The 18,836-nt window shown below is 57.3% G+C and overlaps 1 protein-coding gene across 2 annotated transcripts in view; it reads left to right on the plus strand.

Annotated features, from left to right (window-relative positions):
- Positions 1-18,836, plus strand: part of ALX4 (ALX homeobox 4) — a 189,206-nt gene that overhangs the window by 87,245 nt on the left and 83,125 nt on the right. Inside the window, exon 1 of one of the 2 annotated variants that reach the window (XM_060262641.1) lies at positions 14,954-15,433. The exons of the other annotated variant lie outside the window; for it this stretch is intronic. Within the exon in view, the coding sequence (XP_060118624.1) occupies positions 14,980-15,433 (454 nt within the window). The 5' untranslated portion in view covers positions 14,954-14,979. Of the gene's footprint in view, positions 1-14,953; positions 15,434-18,836 lie in introns of those variants that run through there. 2 annotated transcript variants of the gene reach the window in all.

The raw sequence follows: 18,836 nt of genomic DNA on the forward strand, positions 1-18,836 counted from the left end.
CTAAGCTTTCAAGTTCTCTTCATCAGACTGGATGTTCAGAATTCGAAGGCGGGGTGGGGAGGGGAAGAAAAAAGGCTCTCTCGGGGCCGGTGGCTCAGACCCAGCTCTGCAGCAGTAGCTCCCGCACTGTTTTGTGATGCTCCCTGTTTTACTAGGTTGATCCTAATAAAAAGGTTACTCCCAATAAAAGGTGTTATGTGACTCTTGTTTCTGGAATTTTTCTGAGGACCAGTCGGCGACTTGGAAGCTTGGTCTGCTTAGTGCAGAGGAAGGGTGGGATTAAAACAGCCAGTTTCCCCCTTTGCTAGCTACAGCGATTTGGGGTGGTCAGAATTCAAGACCCAGATTTCCTCTGGCATAACCATTCTCAGCTACCTGGCTGGGCCTTCAGCCGGAGTCCTCCACAGCACAAGCTGTGTGGCGGTATCTGATCTCACCTTTAGCGGATGAAGGACTGCATGGCAGCCGGGAAGAGAAGCTCCCCGAAACCAAAGGTCCAGCCCAAGAGGGAAACCGGAGGAAGGACCCTGGGATGCGCAAACGGGTTAAGTCAAGGCAAGCCCACCGAACCGCTTGAAGTCCACGGGCAAAATGTGTCGAACAGCAGAGGCTCCGAGGGCACTGGATTGGGGAAGAAAGGCTGCAGACGAGTCTCGCTCTGCACTTTCCCTGTCCCGGCTCCAAGCAGCAGAGCAGCAGTGCTGCCCCAGGCACACTTTGCTGAAAGGAAGGCCACTGGCTCGGAGCGTGAGAGTTAAGATGGCGCTGCACATCTGCTGCCCTAGCCGGGATGCGGGGTGGGGAGAGCGCTCTTCAGAGATGGAAAGCCAGCTTGGGGGAGTGGAGGAGCCCGGCTTGAAAGAGAGGCTGGAATCCCGCTCTGCCATGCAAGGCTGCCCCAGCCGCACCCCCGCAACCCCACCCACCTTACAAGGTTGTTGTGGGGACAAAATGGAGGCAAGCAGAACAATGTTAGGTGCGCTGGATTCCGACTGGGGAGAAAGATGGCCTATAAATGAAATAAAACAAAAGACCCAGACTACAGTCCTATACACGCTTCGATGGGAATAAATCCAACAGAGAAAGAGGGACCTACTTCCGAGGAAACAGGCAGAGGCTCGGGGCATAACAGCTTTATTGGTTTTATTAACGAATGCGATTTGTCGATGGGAAAGAAACAATGATCCTTGTAAATCACCTTGAGCACCAGAAACCTGTCTTAGAACTTTCAAATAAGGTGTAGGTTTGACTGGATGCACGAAATAAGAGGCTTGAGCGGAGCACACGTCTCCTGCATTTGAAGAAAGGGAGGCTTTCTTCCACGAAAACGTCTGCTCTAAGAAACCCGCTCATTTTTAGGGCACCAGGAAGGAAGGAAGGAAGGAAGGTAGGTAGGTCAAGTTGCATGCATGAGAGACTACAGCGGTAGTGTGTTCCTACCCAAGGCATCTGGTTTCTGTGTCCAGCTCTCTGGATGCTTCTTCTTGGGTTTGGCATTAGGGCTTGATTTGAGCCAAACCTTCCGAGCTCTTTTTATATTGTGATCTGCTGTGGAACTAGGGTGGCCAGACCGTCCCGGTCTCCCGGGACTTTCCCGGATCTGGCCCCCAATTCCCGGCTCCCGGGCTGGGTATACCGGGACCATTTTGAGGTCCCGGTTTAGCCAGCCAGAGAGCCGGGGGCCGCGCGCCCGGGCGGGGAAGGCGGCGAGTGAGGGAGGGAGCGAACCTGCGCGTGCGCAGATCGCCCTGCGCACGCGCAGGGACGCTCCCTCCCTCACTCGCCGCCTTCCCCGCCCGCGCACGGGGCCCGGCGGTGGCGGCGGAGGCCCGGGAGGGCGTCGGAAAGGCCCGCGGGGGTCGCTGGAGGCCCTCCAGCGACCCCCGCGGGCCTTTCCGATGCTTCCCGGGGCTCGCAACCCCCCCCCCCCGTCCTCCTCCGCCCGGGAGGGCGTCGGAAAGGCCTCCAGCGGCCTCCAGCGACCCCCGCGGGCCATTCCGACGCTTCCCGGGGCTCGCAACCCCCACCCCCCGTCCTCCTCCGCCCGGGAGGGCGTCGGAAAGGCCCGCGGGGGTCTCTGGAGGGCCTCCAGCGACCCCCGCGGGCCTTTCCGACGATTCCCGGGGCTCGCAACCCCCACCCCCCGTCCTCCTCCGCCCGGGAGGGCGTCGGAAAGGCCCGCGGGGGTCGCTGGAGGGCCTCCAGCGACCCCCGCGGGCCTTTCCGACGCTTCCCGGGGCTCGCAACCCCCACCCCCCGTCCTCCTCCGCCCGTGAGGGCGTCGGAAAGGCCCGCGGGGGTCGCTGGAGGGCCTCCAGCGACCCCCGCGGGCCTTTCCGACGCTTCCTGGAGCTCGCAACCCCCACCCCCCGTCCTCCTCCGCCCGGGAGGGCGTCGGAAAGGCCCGCGGGGGTCGCTGGAGGGCCTCCAGCGACCCCCGCGGGCCTTTCCGACGCTTCCCGGGGCTCGCAACCCCCACCCCCTGTCCTCCTCCGCCTGGGAGGGCGTCGGAAAGGCCCGCGGGGGTCGCTGGAGGGCCTCCAGCGACCCCCGCGGGCCTTTCCGACGCTTCCCGGGGCTCGCAACCCCCACCCCCCGTCCTCCTCCCCCCGGGAGGGCGTCGGAAAGGCCCGCGGGGGTCGCTGGAGAGCCTCCAGCGACCCCCGCGGGCCTTTCCGACGCTTCCCGGGGCTCGCAACCCCCACCCCCCCGTCCTCCTCCGCCCGGGAGGGCGTCGGAAAGGCCCGCGGGGGTCGCTGGAGGCCCTCCAGCGACCCCCGCGGGCCTTTCCGACGCTTCCCGGGGCTCGCCACCCCCACCCCCCGTCCTCCTCCGCCCGGGAGGGCGTTGGAAAGGCCCGCGGGGGTCGCTGGAGGGCCTCCAGCGACCCCCGCGGGCCTTTCCGACGCTTCCCGGGGCTCGCCACCCCCACCCCCCGTCCTCCTCCGCCCGGGAGGGCGTCGGAAAGGCCCGCGGGGGTCGCTGGAGGGCCTCCAGCGACCCCCGCGGGCCTTTCCGACGCTTCCCGGGGCTCGCAACCCCCACACCCGTCCTCCTCCGCCCGGGAGGGCGTCGGAAAGGCCCGCGGGGGTCGCTGGAGGGCCTCCAGCGACCCCCGCGGGCCTTTCCGACGCTTCCCGGGGCTCGCAACCCCCACCCCCCGTCCTCCTCCGCCCGGGACGGCGTCGGAAAGGCCCGCGGGGGTCGCTGGAGGGCCTCCAGCGACCCCCGCGGGCCTTTCTGACGCTTCCCGGGGCTCGCAACCCCCACCCCCCGTCCTCCTCCGCCCGGGAGGGCGTCGGAAAGGCCCGCGGGGGTCGCTGGAGGCCCTCCAGCGACCCCCGCGGGCCTTTCCGACACTTCCCGGGGCTCGAAACCCCCACCCCCTGTCCTCCTCCGCCCGGGAGGGCGTCGGAAAGGCCCGCGGGGGTCGCTGGAGGCCCTCCAGCGACCACCGCGGGCCTTTCCGACGCTTCCCCGGCCTCTACCACCCCCCCCCCCCCGTGCTGGCGGAGGCCCGGGAGGGCATCGGAAAGGCCTCTCCGCCGCCGCCGGACTCGCCGCCGCTGCCGCCGCCGCTGGACTCGCCGCCGCCGTAGGTAAGGGTGCCGAAAGCGGGGGGGGGGCTGGCGGTTGGGGGTGGCCTTCCTTTCTTCCCTCCCTCCTTCCTTCCTTCCTTCCTTCCTTTCTTCCTTCCTTCCTTCCCTCCTTCCTTCCTTCCTTCCTTCCTTCCTTCTGTTCTTATGTGACAGAGTGTTGGACTGGATGGGCCACTGTCCTGATCCAACAGGGCTTCTCTTATGTTCTTATGTGACGCAGAGTGTTGGACTGGATGGGCCACTGGCCTGATCCAACAGGGCTTCTCTTATGTTCTTAAGTGTGACACAGAGTGTTGGACTGTATGGGCCACTGGCCTGATCCAACAGGGCTTCTCCTATGTTCTTATGTGACGCAGAGTGTTGGACTGGATGGGCCACTGGCCTGATCCAACAGGGCTTCTCTTATGTTCTTATTATGTGACGCAGAGAGTTGGACTGGATGGGCCACTGGCCTGATCCAACAGGGCTTCTCTTATGTTCTTATGTGACGCAGAGTGTTGGACTGGATGGGCCACTGGCCTGATCCAACAGGGCTTCTCTTATGTTCTTAAGTGTGACGCAGAGTGTTGGACTGGATGGGCCACTGGCCTGATCCAACAGGGCTTCTCTTATGTTCTTAAGTGTGACACAGAGTGTTGGACTGTATGGGCCACTGGCCTGATCCAACAGGGCTTCTCCTATGTTCTTATGTGACGCAGAGTGTTGGACTGGATGGGCCACTGGCCTGATCCAACAGGGCTTCTCTTATGTTCTTATTATGTGATGCAGAGAGTTGGACTGGATGGGCCACTGGCCTGATCCAACAGGGCTTCTCTTATGTTCTTATGTGACGCAGAGTGTTGGACTGGATGGGCCACTGGCCTGATCCAACAGGGCTTCTCTTATGTTCTTAAGTGTGATGCAGAGTGTTGGACTGGATGGGCCACTGGCCTGATCCAACAGGGCTTCTCTTATGTTCTTAAGTGTGACACAGAGTGTTGGACTGGATGGGCCACTGGCCTGATCCAACAGGGCTTCTCTTATGTTCTTATGTGACGCAGAGTGTTGGACTGGATGGGCCACTGGCCTGATCCAACAGGGCTTCTCTTATGTTCTTAAGTGTGACGCAGAGTGTTGGACTGGATGGGCCACTGGCCTGATCCAACAGGGCTTCTCTTATGTTCTTAAGTGTGACACAGAGTGTTGGACTGGATGGGCCACTGGCCTGATCCAACAGGGCTTCTCTTATGTTCTTATGTGACGCAGAGTGTTGGACTGGATGGGCCACTGGCCTGATCCAACAGGGCTTCTCTTATGTTCTTATGTGACATAGAGTGTTGGACTGGATGGGCCACTGGCCTGATCCAACAGGGCTTCTCTTATGTTCTTATGTGACGCAGAGTGTTGGACTGGATGGGCCACTGGCCTGATCCAACAGGGCTTCTCTTATGTGACAATACTGACTTTGGTGGACCCAAGCACTGATTCAGTGTAAGGGAGCTTTGTGTTTGTGTCTTCTAGTGCAATTTTGTTCTCAGATCCTGTATTTACTTCATCAGTATATGGGATAAGGCACTTTCTCAACTGTGCTGCATAAATCAGCCTATTTATTTTGTCCTGTTGGCTCTGTTGGCTCTATCTGCGCCACCTTCATCACTTTCGGGGTGTGGATCCCCCAGTGGAGTGGTCTCCCGACTCCCTCCGCCGGCTGTTTCTGATAGCCCTGCGCCCCCTCTTTCATTTGATATGTGTCCCGTGCGGGTGCCACCCTCCCGCCGGGAGATGCCGCAAAATGAGCCCCCTTGAGGCTTATGGCGGCAGGGCTCGGGGGAAGCGAGCTAGACTGCTGTTCTTTTGAGGGGTTATAGAGTGTTTCGAGCCCGTCCCTGTGGCATCGGTCCCATCATTGTGGGGCCCAGGGGGCCGGCGCAGCGGCACGCTGAAGCAGCCTGTCGGTCACTTCCAGGTTCCTGTCCTGCATCTCGACCTGTGTTATTAGTGACAGGCTGCTTCGGCGTGCCGCTGCGCCGGCCCCCTGGGTCCCACAACGATGGGACTGATGCCACAGGGACGGGCTCGAAACACTCTATAACCCCTCAAAAGAACAGCAGTCTAGCTCGCTTCCCCCGAGCCCTGCCGCCATAAGCCTCAAGGGGGCTCATTTTGCGGCATCTCCCGGCGGGAGGGTGGCACCCGCACGGGACACATTTCAAATGAAAGAGGGGGCGCAGGGCTATCAGAAACAGTCAGCGGAGGGAGTCGGGAGACCACCCCACTGGGGGATCCACACCCCGAAAGTGATGAAGGTGGCGCAGATAGAGCCAACAGAGCCAACAGGACAAAATAAATAGGCTGCATTATGCAGCACAGTTGAGAAAGTGCCTTATCCCATATACTGATGAAGTATATACAGGATTTGAGAACAAAATTGTTTCCGGCGGTGATATTTGGGGGATTTTTGGGGACGTCACAGGAAGTGCTGTGAAGTCACTTCCTGTTTCCGGCAGTGGCATTTAGGGAAAATGATGTCATTTGGGGGAAATGATGTCACAGGAAGTGATGTCACTTCCCGTTTCCGGCAGGTGACGCGGGGAAAATGATGTCACAGGAAGTGATGCCACTTCCTGTTTCCGGTGGTGGCATGACGTCACCGGAAGTGACGTCACTTCCTGTTTCCGGCGGCGCGCGCGCACACCCCTGCCTCCCCCCCCCGTTGTCCCTGGCTGGCCTTCAGACATTATGGTCACCCTATGTGGAACGTGTCTCCAGCGCACATGGACATGTTCCGAGTTCCCCGCCAGTAAACGGCCACAGAAAGTCTGCCACCCGGGTGGAAATGGTGGGTGGAGCTTCTCAATCACCGGCTGGGGCAGCTTGACTAGCCTCCTTCAGGCCGCGGGGTTGGAAGAGCGAGAGGCTGCCTTTTAGCCCATGCTTTGTTTAATAAGGAGGTCACTGAAAAATGATGGGCAAGAATCCGAAAGAAGTCTCCTAGTAATTCTATATGGTTTACCCTCGAGTAAGTGTGCTACCCTCGAGTAAGTGTGCTACTTTATCATCCCACTGAATCTATTGGAAAAATATTGATTAGTTTGTAGTAATTAAGCATGTCGCCCACAGGCTACAGTCTTATGCCATCGGACTTGGGAGTAAGACCCGCCCAGAGCTCAAATAGAAGTCAGGGGTTTCGATGGGATGGTTAAACATGTAAAGTGCGTGCGAAGTCCCATTCAAATCAAAAGCGTTTGAAAGACCACTTTTTCAAATGGATCATATAAATATATTATTCCATTTTTAAAACCCCCAAACCTTTATTGACCTGACGGTGGTTTAACTTTGTATAACACTTGTTGAAACTTGTGTCTTTGGAACACCACTCCGGACAATTCTAGATGAGGCCTGCAGCTGGATGGGAGATATGGAAGATCCTACACAACAGGTCACCTGGCATCTAAATGCGCTGGCTTCCACTTGGTGTGGTATGGTAGCTAGCATGTCAGACCTGGGTTCAAATCCTGGCTCTGGTCTGGCGGCTTGATCTGGCTTGGTAAGAATACAGTGATGTGCCACACTAGGTTTGGTGGAAGCGATTTAACAAATCAAGTGATGGAAGGTTTCCAGGATACGACCAAAAGCTTGTTAAAAAGGGAGCCTAGGAATAAGGATATTCAAAATTAAAATGTAAAAAGTATCTTCAAAAATGTTTGGAGGTGGAAGGAGTTTGGGCAATCTTCCCCCCAGGTCTAGACTGCAAGGGAGTGCTTGGAAAGCAATGACAGGGGCCTCGAGAAGGTGGGCCACCTCCCGAAACAAACATTTGGTCGCCCTGAAATTCTGTGGTGTTCAAAGGATGTCTCTGAATACCTGGAGAAGCCACAGCACATGCTGTTGGACAGAAATGGTACCCATCCCACAGGCTGTGCACTTGGCTGTAGATGTCGCAGCAAGCTTCTGTCTCGCCCCGCCCTCCGTGTGTATGTGGACTGTCCTGGGTATGGGGTCTCCAGGGGTTTGCCTCTTTGTTTCGGGAGAGGGGCCAGGGAGAGAGAGAGTCGTTGGTCCCCCAGAGAGACAAGATGCTCCGCTACCTGGACCACCAGGCCGAGCAGCAGGGCCTGTCTTCTGGGGAGGGGGGGGGGTTCACCTCGTGGCTCCTAAGCCGGGACCCGGCAGTTGGCCCCTGCGGAAGACCTTCCACCACAGGCTCGGTCCCTCCCGGATCCTTTCCAACCTGCTTGCGCAGGGCAGGCGCTGCGAAGCCTCCTCGGCTGTCCAGGGCCAAGGCCGGGTGGGGCGGCGGGGCGTTGCTAAGCGAGCCTCGGCACAAATAAAGCCGCACGAGGGAAACTTCGGCCTTGGCAGCTCCGCGCAGCATGGCCCCGCCGGGTGGGGGATTTGCTGCAGCCGCGGGATAAAAATAGGTGACCGCAGCGCTCGGGTGTCAGCAGCAGGTACCGAAAAGGAGGGGGCTCTGCCCCTTTCGCCTCTGGGGGGGGGGGGCGAAAAACCCCTGGAGGGGAAGGGCCGGGAACCAGGAGGCCGGGAATGCCCCCTGGGCGAGAGACAAGAGGGGCCAAGGCAGAAGACGCCACCGGGCGAAGTCATTCGGGATCCTTAGCAGATCTGAGGAGTCTTTCATGATCCAATCCTGAGTTCTATCCGGAGCCCACCCTCTCCTACCACCGGCCTGGCCGTGTATTAACTTCCAAATAAAGCCATCCTGGGGCCTCCTTGTCAATTCTGTCTGGCAGATCATTTCCGCGGATGTGCCCCCCAAGTGCCCCTTACTAGTGATAGAGTCGGGGGAGGGGGTTTGTTTTGATCCCGCCAAGGCATTAAGGTGGGCCTACATGTGCCCCTGGCCTGACTTTGCTCTCCTCTTCTTGCCTCTGTGACACAGGCGAGACCGGGCCCCTTCCGATTTTCTGTGCTTCTCTAGTAGCCAGAAAAGAGATTCTCTTTTTCAGGCAGAAAAAGGGAGGCTTTGTCACTAGAGATATAACAGTCTTGCGAGGACAGATCAGAAGAATCCACTTGGGTCCCATCGGGCATGTGCACATAAAGGCACAGGCGCCGCTAGGAAATGTAGAGGAAGGCCGAAAGCCACACCGTTCTTCTGCAAGGCCACAAACCGGAAGTTCTGCAACCTACTTCCTATGGAAATGCCACGCTGGTCCGGGAGACTGGAGGAACTCCCCAGGACTTTTGCGGCCCTGCGGCTCAGTGTGAAGATTGTGTTGCAATGGTTCAAGCACCTGCTGCCGGACTCCGCGGGAAATTCCCGAGCTACCTGCCTTTACTAGAGACACAAATTCAAGCAGGCACGTGCCCTTTGCATGGATAAAACTCCCACGGTTTTGCCAGAGGCCTGAACAAAGTGGACATATCTGAGTCACCAACAGCAAACTCAGGAATTCGGTGGGATTTAGGTAAAAAGGTAAAAATAGTCCCCTGTGCAAGCACCAGTCCTTTTCGACTCTGGGGTGACGTTGCTTTCACAACGTTTTCACGGCAGACTTTTTAAGGGGTGGTTTGTCATTGCCTTCCCCAGGCATCTACACTTTCCCCCCAGCAAGCTGGGTACTCATTTTACCGACCTCAGAAGGATGGAAGGCTGAGTCAACCTGGAGCCGGCTACCTGAACCAGCTTTCGCTGGGATCGAACTCAGGTAGTGAGCAGAGGGCTCCCACTGCAGTACTGTAGCTTTACCACTCTGCGCCACGGGGCTCTTCGGTGGGATTTACTCTAGAGTAAATAAAGCCATAGGTGTTGCCTTTTATTTACTTTATTTCTCACCTAGACTCAAGGAAGACGACACAATGTAAAAAATTGCAAACAAGTAGTAGGAGACATCCAATAAGCAATACAATAAAGTCCACTGACCTCCCACACCATGAGGCGTTTTATACCGATGGGCCCAAAAGAAACCATTTTCGGGCAACTACACAGTCCTGGAGCCATGAGATTCCCCAAGCCCCTGTGGACGTCTCTTCATCCTTGTCTTGGCCTTTCCCGCGCCTCGCTGGTTTCCCAAGGAATGGTCCCCCCAGGAAATTAGGGAGACTCCGAAAGAATTGCGTCTGAAAGGCTATTGGGTCTTTAAGGAGGCGGCCCAAGCCGATTGACAGCAGTTCCCACAACACTAAGAACCCCTTTGCCTTGGTTTTTACCGACTGGAAAGAAGGCCTTGAATCTGAAAGGTGTTCGCATTCATTTCAGAAAAGGAAAGCTCTTGGGAGGCCGGGACTTTTGTTTGGTTTGAGCTTCTGAAATGGTGATGCTCCTGCATAAACATAACGGAACAACGAAACCTCCAGGAGTTTACACGGAAGAAAATCCCCTGAAGGGCCTACTTCGGATCTGGCTCAGATCCAAATACTGAGTGCCCTTTGCCGATGCCATTCTCTCCCTCGCTCCAGCCTACCTGTGGCTGGGGGTTCCTCGCAAGTGCTTTTTCTCTGAGCAGGCAGAGCCAACCCAGTTCAGCGAGAACCCCTTGAAGCGGCAGAAAGAGGCCTGCCTGAGAGTGTGGGAAAGTGGCTCTGCAGGCTGCCCACCCAGCACAGGGGCCCTTAATGCCGACGGGGGAAACCCAGGCACCGCCTGAGACTCAGCGGGGTGGGGTTGCTGGCTGAGGCTGCTGTTCGGGGCCAAAGCTCTACTTGGTAGTTACTACTGCTTAGTAGTACTGTGGAATTAGGGCAGTAAAAACTGCAGTATCCACAGGCGGGCAAAACAGAGCGATTCACTTACATTGACCGGGTCGGGATGCAAGAGGCTCCGGGCAGTCGTCCTCTCAGTGATCTGGATCATCACACCTCTGCTGGTCCCACCAATGGGGCTTCAGCAGCACAGCTGCCCGAAAGCTCGCCCCCCTCCCCCAACCTCTCGCCATCGCTCCCTCCACCATAATGATGTAAAAGGGGGAAATCTTAGTTCTCTTTCTTTCATCCTGGCGAAAACCCAGATTCTCTCTCTGCGCTTCTTTGTTGTTTGGCGTTTTCTTCAAAAACAACAGGAAGACCCTGAAACTGGTTTTCCCCGGATTATTAGTATTAGTATTATATCTGTGGTGAATTCGGCTTTCTGAGCATCCTGTCAGGAGATGGGCAATGCGGCTGAGGTCTGCGGCATGTTTTTCCTCGGGGCGCCAGAATGACATGCAAATTGAAACATCGACTCCCCGGAAAGCCCTTTCACAAAAAACAACAGGAAACCTTGTTTCAATTGAATCTCTCCGCTGGACAGGGTTCACTGCTAGTCCTCTGGAATACAGGAGTTTCTCCGTTCTAGACTTAGTTTTACACCGATTACTTTTTGAAAGGACTGTGACAATAAAAACTGGCTTCCGCCCGTGACAAAATTTGGTGCGGAGAATGGCTGGCTTCTGAGACATTTCTAAGGCTCGGTCTTCCAAGAGTCGTGTCGCAACCTTAAAAACAAAATAGGTTGGTACATTTCTGGGGAAAGAAATGAGGGCGAAAGCTGGGAGTTAGTGTAGAAATCCAGATGAGCAGCCCGGCTGGTTTGAAGCAGCAGGACAAAGTTGGAGTATAGTGTCTGAGGGAGTGTGCATGCACACCAAAGCTCACACCTTGAATAAAACTGTGTTGGCCTTAAAGATACCACTGGACTCAAACGTGGTAGAAATCCTGTTCATGTTTGCATTGGGTTCCCTTTTCCCTCTCTTCTCAAGGCGCAGAATTCTGCCTTGCAGCACGATCTAGAGATACAGGTCAACCGATGCCCGGCGCTAGCTGTTCACATGGAAACCGATAACCTGGTTTCATTGACACTCACCTGGAAGTAAGTGTGTATTTAGCACAGTGGAGGACTGAGCCCCTCAGACTGGAGGACTGAGCCCCTTTATACCTAAATGTCTTCTTTTGGTGTAAAACAAGACCCACGGATAAGAGAGGAACTTTATTCCTCCAAATGGCAGTCCTAATCTCAAAATGTTGGAGCCTCGCAGAAATGCGTTTCTGTCCCAGCTACTGAACGATTCGCTTTATCTGGCACACAGAATCTAAATATATTTACTTTAAGATAAGAACTGCTGAGGCCTTTAGAGTCTAACTTTAATGTAAGATTTCGATTTCTGCAGGCACAAACTAAAAGAAAAGGCGCTTCTGACGTCACTTTGTTACTTTCTTCACGCAGTTAGCAAACAAATAAAATTTACAATTTGAATAGTTCAATTTTCCTTTTGACAATAGCTATACTACTACTACTACTACTATCATCATAATCATCATCATCATCCCATAGTCTTTCTCTCCAACTCCCGTTCTCTCTGCCACTGAGCTCTGACCAGTGGCCCACTGAATGCCAAGGACCGGGTGGCGCCTCTCCTTGCTTGGCGGTGGGACTCAGCGGCGACTCTCTTTGGTTGGGCGGCGGGGCCCAGCGCTCCTTCCCCGGCTCCTTAGAACCCAGCCGAGGGGGGAAGCCGCAGATACACCCCCCCCCTCAAGGCTGCGCAGCTGCGATCCTCCCGGCGCCCGGGGGCCTGCCTGCCTCTCCCCCTTCCTCAGCCCCACGACTTGCCTGGTTTGCCGGCGGATTCCCCACTGCCGGTCCAGAGGCGCATTTGAGAAAGGACTCGAGCGCACCGAGCTGCTTTGCTTTGTGTTAAGTCATCGGAGAGAGGGAGCTTTGAGGGTGAGCGAGAGGGGAATACAGTCAGGGAGGCGGAGGGGGGCCCGGGGGAAACGAGGAAAGAATTAAGCAGGTAATAAAGAGACGAAGGCAGCAAAAGCCGCGGGAAGCCTTCTTGGATCCGAAACCTGCGCGGACTCTGCCCGGCCCGAGAAGGACTAGCTGCGCGGCCTCTTTGAGGCCGGTGGGCTCCTCTCCCATCGCCAAGAGCAGCAGAGGGGCCTCTGGGGAAGGAGAGGGGCTGAAAGACGGTCCCCGGCCACTTCCGCGGGGCTTCTTCTCCCTCCCTCTCGGAAATCAGGAGCGTCCGTGCCCCACACTTGGCGATCCACCGACCCGTTAAGCCTTCAAGGCATAAGAGCAGGGTTTCGATCAGACCAAATAGTCCTCTTGGGAAAGCGGCCGGGCCTCTGAGGGTTCCTTCTCAGCTGGCCCAGAGAGCCTCTTCCGCCCGTGGCTGAACAAGGGCTGGCATCTGAGCCCATTCTAGAGGGTTTGACCTTCGAGGGCTCTTGGAGCGGGGCCGGGTCTGGACCCCAACCTGGACTCTCCTGGGGTGCGGATCAGGCAGCACAGCGGCTTAGGAGCAACAAGCCCTTGCAGTTGGGGAGATGCTTTCCCACCCTGCTCCGCTGAATTCCCCCGATTGAAATCGATTCGTTCCTTAGGCGCAGTGGGACTCCTCATCATAATAAACTGAGAGACAAGAGCCTTTGCTTAATTTGCTCACATCTGCCTGTCTGTCATTTCCTTCCACACATCTAAGGAAGTGAGCTGTGGAGCTGATATTGAAACAAATGTTGTTAGTCTTGAAGACTTTTGTTTCGTTTTGCTAAAACTGACTTTGCAATCGCTGTCTTGCTCTGCATCCCAGCTTCTGAGGCAGCGGCATTTCCTCCCAACGATTCTGTTTCCCCCACTGAATTGCAATCTGCACAATAACCTCTACCCAGTCCTTTTCAGTAGATCTCGCTGGGGTTCGTTTCGAGGCATACGAATGCTGTGGAGGCGGCAATTCTCAGGATGCCTGCCTCGACCCCCCCCCCCCAGCCCAAAAGCCGTCGTGGGGTGTGGGGTGTTGCAGTCTTTGGAGTAGTGGTGACCCTGTGCGAGGAAAGGGTTAAGAATCCCTCTAAGTGAGGAGCCGCGGATGCCGTTTGCGTAATATCTTTATTACTGAAAACTTCAAGGTAAAAGAAAGAGAGCGAGCAAGAGAGAGCGCGCGCAATGGAAACCAGATGTGGAGATGGGAAAAGGAGGGATTACAAAGGGAGAGGGGGGAAATAGAGCGCGAAGGGACTGCAGGAGTTAAAGCGGGGAAGGAAGGCGGAACGTGGCGAAGCCGAGCTGGTTTCCAGGACCCCTTTGGGAGACCTGGAACAGCCGAGGGCAACTCCTGCCAATGAAGTGGGGAGGGCGCTGGCGCATCGGCATCCGCTAAGGCAAAGAGGCTGCTGCAGCCGGTCCCGGGCCAGCAGACTCCCTCGGATCGCGGCTGGCAACCCCCCCCCCGGGGGGGCTTTAATTCAAGTAAAACCATGAGCAGCACCAGACTACTGTGTTATAAGACCACAGTCCATGGACCCGATAGTCTTACAGGGACAAAGAAATCCTTCCAATGTCTCCTCCTCCGGTCTAGGAAATCAGGCTGCCGGGCAGTTGTTTCTTCTAGGGGCTTGTGCCCTCCAGTCAGGCAGCCATTCAACCAGGGCAGCTCTTCCCGACCGCAACAGAGAGAGAGACGGGAAAGCGGACTTCATGTTGCCTTTCTGCCCATGAAGGAGTTTCAGCCCGGCACAGACACCCTTCCCGACCCCAGCAGAAGGGCATGGGGGGAGGGGGGCTGGCCATTTGATCGCGGAAAAGTGACTGTTGGTCCTAAGGGGATGTTTTCCTGCCGCCGAGCAAAACAAGATTGCCCTTCTGGATCCAAGGCTGGCTGCGAAAGAAATGGGGAGGGGGGAGGTGTCTGGATGCAGCTCTTCCTAGGAGGGCCCCAGGGGGCTGCGGGCTGAAGGAGAGCCCCGGACTCTGACTCTGCCGCTGGCGGGCCAAGAAGGGCTAGAGGGCGGCGAGGGCTAGAGTGAACCGAGACGGTAGCATCGCGAACATGGCATTTCTCCTGGCTCTTCCGCCTTGCCCAGATCCTCACGTTCATATTCCCCAGTGACATTACTGTCATGTGGCCGATGACTTCCCTTCTCCTTGCATCTGATTATTTGCTATTGTTTATTTTTGAAATTTTAAATTAAAAATAATAATAACGCACCGGGGCGCCCCTCCATCTTTTTTTTTCCAGCTTCCGCTTTGGTTCGCGGTCACCGGGAGACAGCCGGTTTGGTGCTGAAGGGGGGGGGGGGTCTGGATGAGCGAGGGAAAGGCGGGGGGGGGGAGGCCCCGGAGGAGGAGGAAGAGAGGAAGAGGGGGGAGGCAGAAGAGTTCCTCGAGGAGGTTTTTGGTCCCCCCTCCTTACTTCCATCAGTCCGCGAGCTAAGACGAGTCAGAGAGCGAGAGGGAGGCGAGAGGAGGAGGGAGGGAAACCCTTTCCTGTCTCGCAGGCTCTGGGGGGAGATGCTCGCCTTGCCTTTGGAGCACATCCGAGGCCTCTTCGGGCGGGCGGGCCCAGCTGCGGGCTGGTGAGCGAGGGGGGGCGAGGGAGGGCGGGCGGGCGAGAGAGAGAGAGAGCGAGGAGCGCCTGGTGGGGCAGCCGGAGGACACTGCAGGGCCCTTTTAATTGGCGGCATGAATGCCGAGAGTTGCGTCTCGTTTTGCGAGCCGGCGGCGGCTGCCATGGATTCCTTCTACAACGCCGCCTCGCAGGGCAGCACCGACGACTCCTCGCCTTTTAGGGCATTTCCCGGCGGCAGCGACAAGTTCAGCCCCCCGTTCCTCGCCAGCAAAGGGCAAAGCGGCTTCGGCGACAGCAGCAACGGCGGCAGCACCAGCAGCAGCAGCCCCAAGTGCCGCAGCCGCTACGGCCAGGCGGAATGCCCGGCCTTGGACGTCGCCGGCGGGCAAGCGGCTTCGGCCGCCGCCTCCTTTAGCAAGTACCACCCGCAGCCGCCGCAGCCCCCGCCGCCGCCGCCGCCGCTCTACGTGCAGCGAGGAGGCCCCTGCAAGAGCCCCCCGGGCGGCAGCCTCAAGCCCCTGCAGGACCCCGGCGGCCACAACGGAGCTCTGCAGCTCTCCTGTTTCGGTGAGTCCCCGGAATCGGGTCGGCCCGGCCCGGCCAGGCCCCCACCCCACCCCGACACTCCGTAGGCAGATTCCAAGTCAGTCCCGTTTACACTGTACTGTTGGGGGGGGGGATGATGCGGGTTTAGGATCCCCCCTCCTGCCCTTGCATTGGAGCGTGCCACCATGGCATCCCGAGGGCTTCGCTGTGCCTCGGGGGTGGGGGGAGGCGGCTAGACCGGACTAGGCAGCGCACATGGGGTGGGAGCCGCGGGAGCTCCCTTAGGAGGGCCAACACACAACGCACCCCCCTCCCCAGCCCGTCCTGGGGTTAGAACCCAAGAACCCTGGTCTGAAAGCGGACTGCAAGAACTTCTTCTCAGCTGTTTTCCCCTCCCCCGTCCCAGGGGGCGGCGGTCCTGTCCTCCCAGCTGGGCCAGATCTTTCCAAGCGGAGAGCTCGGGACAGGGGGGGTTAGGGAGTCCAGGACGAGCAGCAGCCCCTTCCGTGAGTGGCTGAGAAGGGCTTTCCGAAGCTCGGGCTCCCTGTCTGCTGAGTGGTGGCCGAGCGGGTGATACCTGGGCCGGCTGCCCGGCTTCTGGTGTCCCTCCTCAAAATAGAGGGCGGCAACTCTGTCGCGTCCTGTCCCGTCCGCCCCCTCAGCTTCTTCCAAGGAGACTGGAGGGGGGGGAGCTGCCCTCCTCTCCCGCTGGCTGCCCCAGTTGCAGCTGGGCCCAGGGTTTCTGCCCCGCCGCACTTGGGACAGTCCCACCGCAGGCGCTGAGCAACACAGAGAGCGTCTCCGCCTGAATTTGGCGCCCGCAGGGCCGGGATAGCGCTAACCCGGATTCCGTCTGGCGACGCTTGAAGGAGGAAGTTTAAACTGCAGGCAACTGTTTGCTTAGGCGATTATTAGCGTGGGTGCGTCATTTAGCGATAAGGGGAAGTGACAATAGAATTAGCTCTCTCTTGTGCTCTCTCCGCCTTGTCCTCCTCCCCAAGCCACATTAGCGCCCTCAGTTTTCTCTCTCCCCCCCTCTCCCCCCACCCCCGTCGCCCAGCCTAAAGATGCTTACTAAGAAGAAAATCGCCTTGGTTTCAGTGAGACTCCCTTGTAAGTAAAGGTATTCAGGATCGGAGGCTGCCGTCCTCAGTGTTCTGGAGCCCAGGAAAGTGATGAATTTTTGTATCCTTAACTGGCAGGACTCAAATCTGAAGGGGAAATTCGTTTCCCCTCTTCCCATAGTTAAAATGGACATCGGCCCCAGCCACAGATCACCGGCACAAACATAATCGGTCGTGTCTAACAGTGAATCGACTGAATCCGTGGGCACGATCCAGCCTTAGTTGATCACTTTGGCTCAGTCGCTTCGGGCGAGCGGGACTTTAACTAGCTCCCCAGGAAGAATCGAGCCCAACAACAGGGAAGAAGAATCTGACTGCTCCGTACCTGGATCTGACGGTACTTCGCATCCTGAATAGCGGGTGGCCTTTCCCCCTCCTTATACTCTTCACCCCCCCCCTCCCCGGAGAGACAGGAGTCTGCGTCCCTCTCTGTCTTCCCAGCCAGCCATTTGGGCCTTGTCAGAAGCTCCGGAGGGCAGGGTCAGTGCCTGGAGTTCTTTCCGCAGTACGTCTTCCCAACAACCCTTGTCAAGTCGGGCAAGGTCACCCAGTCGCATTCCAAAGGGAATGCGGAGGTGAGGGCGAATCCCCCGCCCCCCCCCAAGTCTACGCAGGACACCGCCCCAGTCTGACTCTCCGCCCTGGCCGGCTCTTCCCTGCGCTGCCTTGACCCTTTTCTTTCCCTCCCCGGCTCTTTCACGCATTTCTCCTCATCTCCAGATGTAGGTGAGCCTAGGCCGAAGCAGCCGGCAGCCCTCTCCTTCCTCTGCCCCCTTCCCATTGCCAAAGACTTCTGAAGGCGAGAAGTGTTTTCTGGCCGGAGGGAAAGCGATAGGGCCGGTGGGTGTTGCGTTAACCAGACACCCATCACCGGGGCAGCAAAGAGATCCCAATTTCTTCCTGCGCTCCCTGGCTTCGTTCACTGCCATCGACAAATCCCGGCGGGTAGCGGCGTTGGTCTGAAGCAGCAGAACGAAGTTTGTGTCTAGGGGCACCTCGAAGACCAACCACGTTTGATTCTGGGCATAAGCTTTGGAGTGCACAAACATTTCTCCAGATACGCTTCTCCGGGTGCCGCTGAACTCAAACGCAGACAAACCAGCCGATCGGGACAGTCTAAGCTAGGTCGACAATGCTGGGTTTGTTTCCCGCCGCCGGGTTCCCGGGAAATCTCTGGCCATCTTATCTACAGGCAGACAGTTAAAGTACTAGGCAAATTGTGTGGCGCAGTTGCGTATCCACTGCAAGCGCGCAGGAAAAGACTGCAGAGAGCAGAGGGGCTCTGACTGGGATTATGGAAACTCTAACCTCTCTGCTGCTAAGCCCCTCAAGAACGCGAGCGGAGAAAACCCAGCGTGAAGGCCCCTGTAAAAAGAAAGCTCTGTAATTGTAGACCTGGGGAGCTCCGCAGCTGGGAAATGTTGGAGACTGGGGGCGGGGGGAGTTTGAAATTCCGTTTCCTTTGGAGCTGAAGAAATCAAAATAAATGCGATTTCTGTTTGCCTACCCCCCTTGAAATCTTATATACGTCCACATAGAAAGGAAGGTGGCAGAATCCTCTCTACCACCGCGGGCACTTCCCAGTCTAGAAACGTTGTCCTTGTGTAACTTTATTCCTCCTGACCTAGTTAAATCCTGTTGATTTCAAAGGGAATCACACTGGCACCGAACTAAACGGTGGATCGGTTTGTTAAAGGGGACAGACTACCTCAGCAAGCCTCGATCAGTCCTAATTTTATGACAGGACCGGACCTCTGCTTCTCCTTATGGTTCAACAGCAGGTTTTCTGTTCATTTCCTCTGCTTGGATGCAAGGAGACTGTCCACATGCCTTAGGTTAGGGGAAAGGAGATCGGAAGGCACAGGTCTTGGGTCACTGTGGGAGGGTGGAGCCAGAGAGGATTGCTTTCCCGTACTGCCAGTCGGAAAAGCGGAGTCGCTTCGAATTGGCGATGAAGTTCCCAAGCCATCCTCCAGCAGGTTCAGAGTGTGGGGGAGAGGGCAGCTGACTTCTGCTGGGGGCGTCTTAGGTCCCCCAAGATGTCCAGCTAGCTAGTTCAGAGGCTAACTCGAATTCCTGGCGCTGCCCAGGTCCCGGGCCCAGACCTTCGGCGCGGCTTCTCCCGCAGTCCCAGGGGACCCGCGCCTCGCCCAAGCCCTGCACAGGCGGGCGGAGCGGAAGCTCCCGGGTCCCCAGTCGCAAGCACAGGCTCACCTGCGCCAGGAAATGCCGTTAGCCTTCCAGTGCCTTCTTTTCCCAGTCGCTTCCCTGAGAATTTCGAAGCGATAAATCAGCAGACC

This window comes from Heteronotia binoei, chromosome 21 (genome assembly GCF_032191835.1).
Source record: "Heteronotia binoei isolate CCM8104 ecotype False Entrance Well chromosome 21, APGP_CSIRO_Hbin_v1, whole genome shotgun sequence".
Taxonomy (NCBI): Eukaryota; Metazoa; Chordata; class Lepidosauria; order Squamata; family Gekkonidae; genus Heteronotia; species Heteronotia binoei.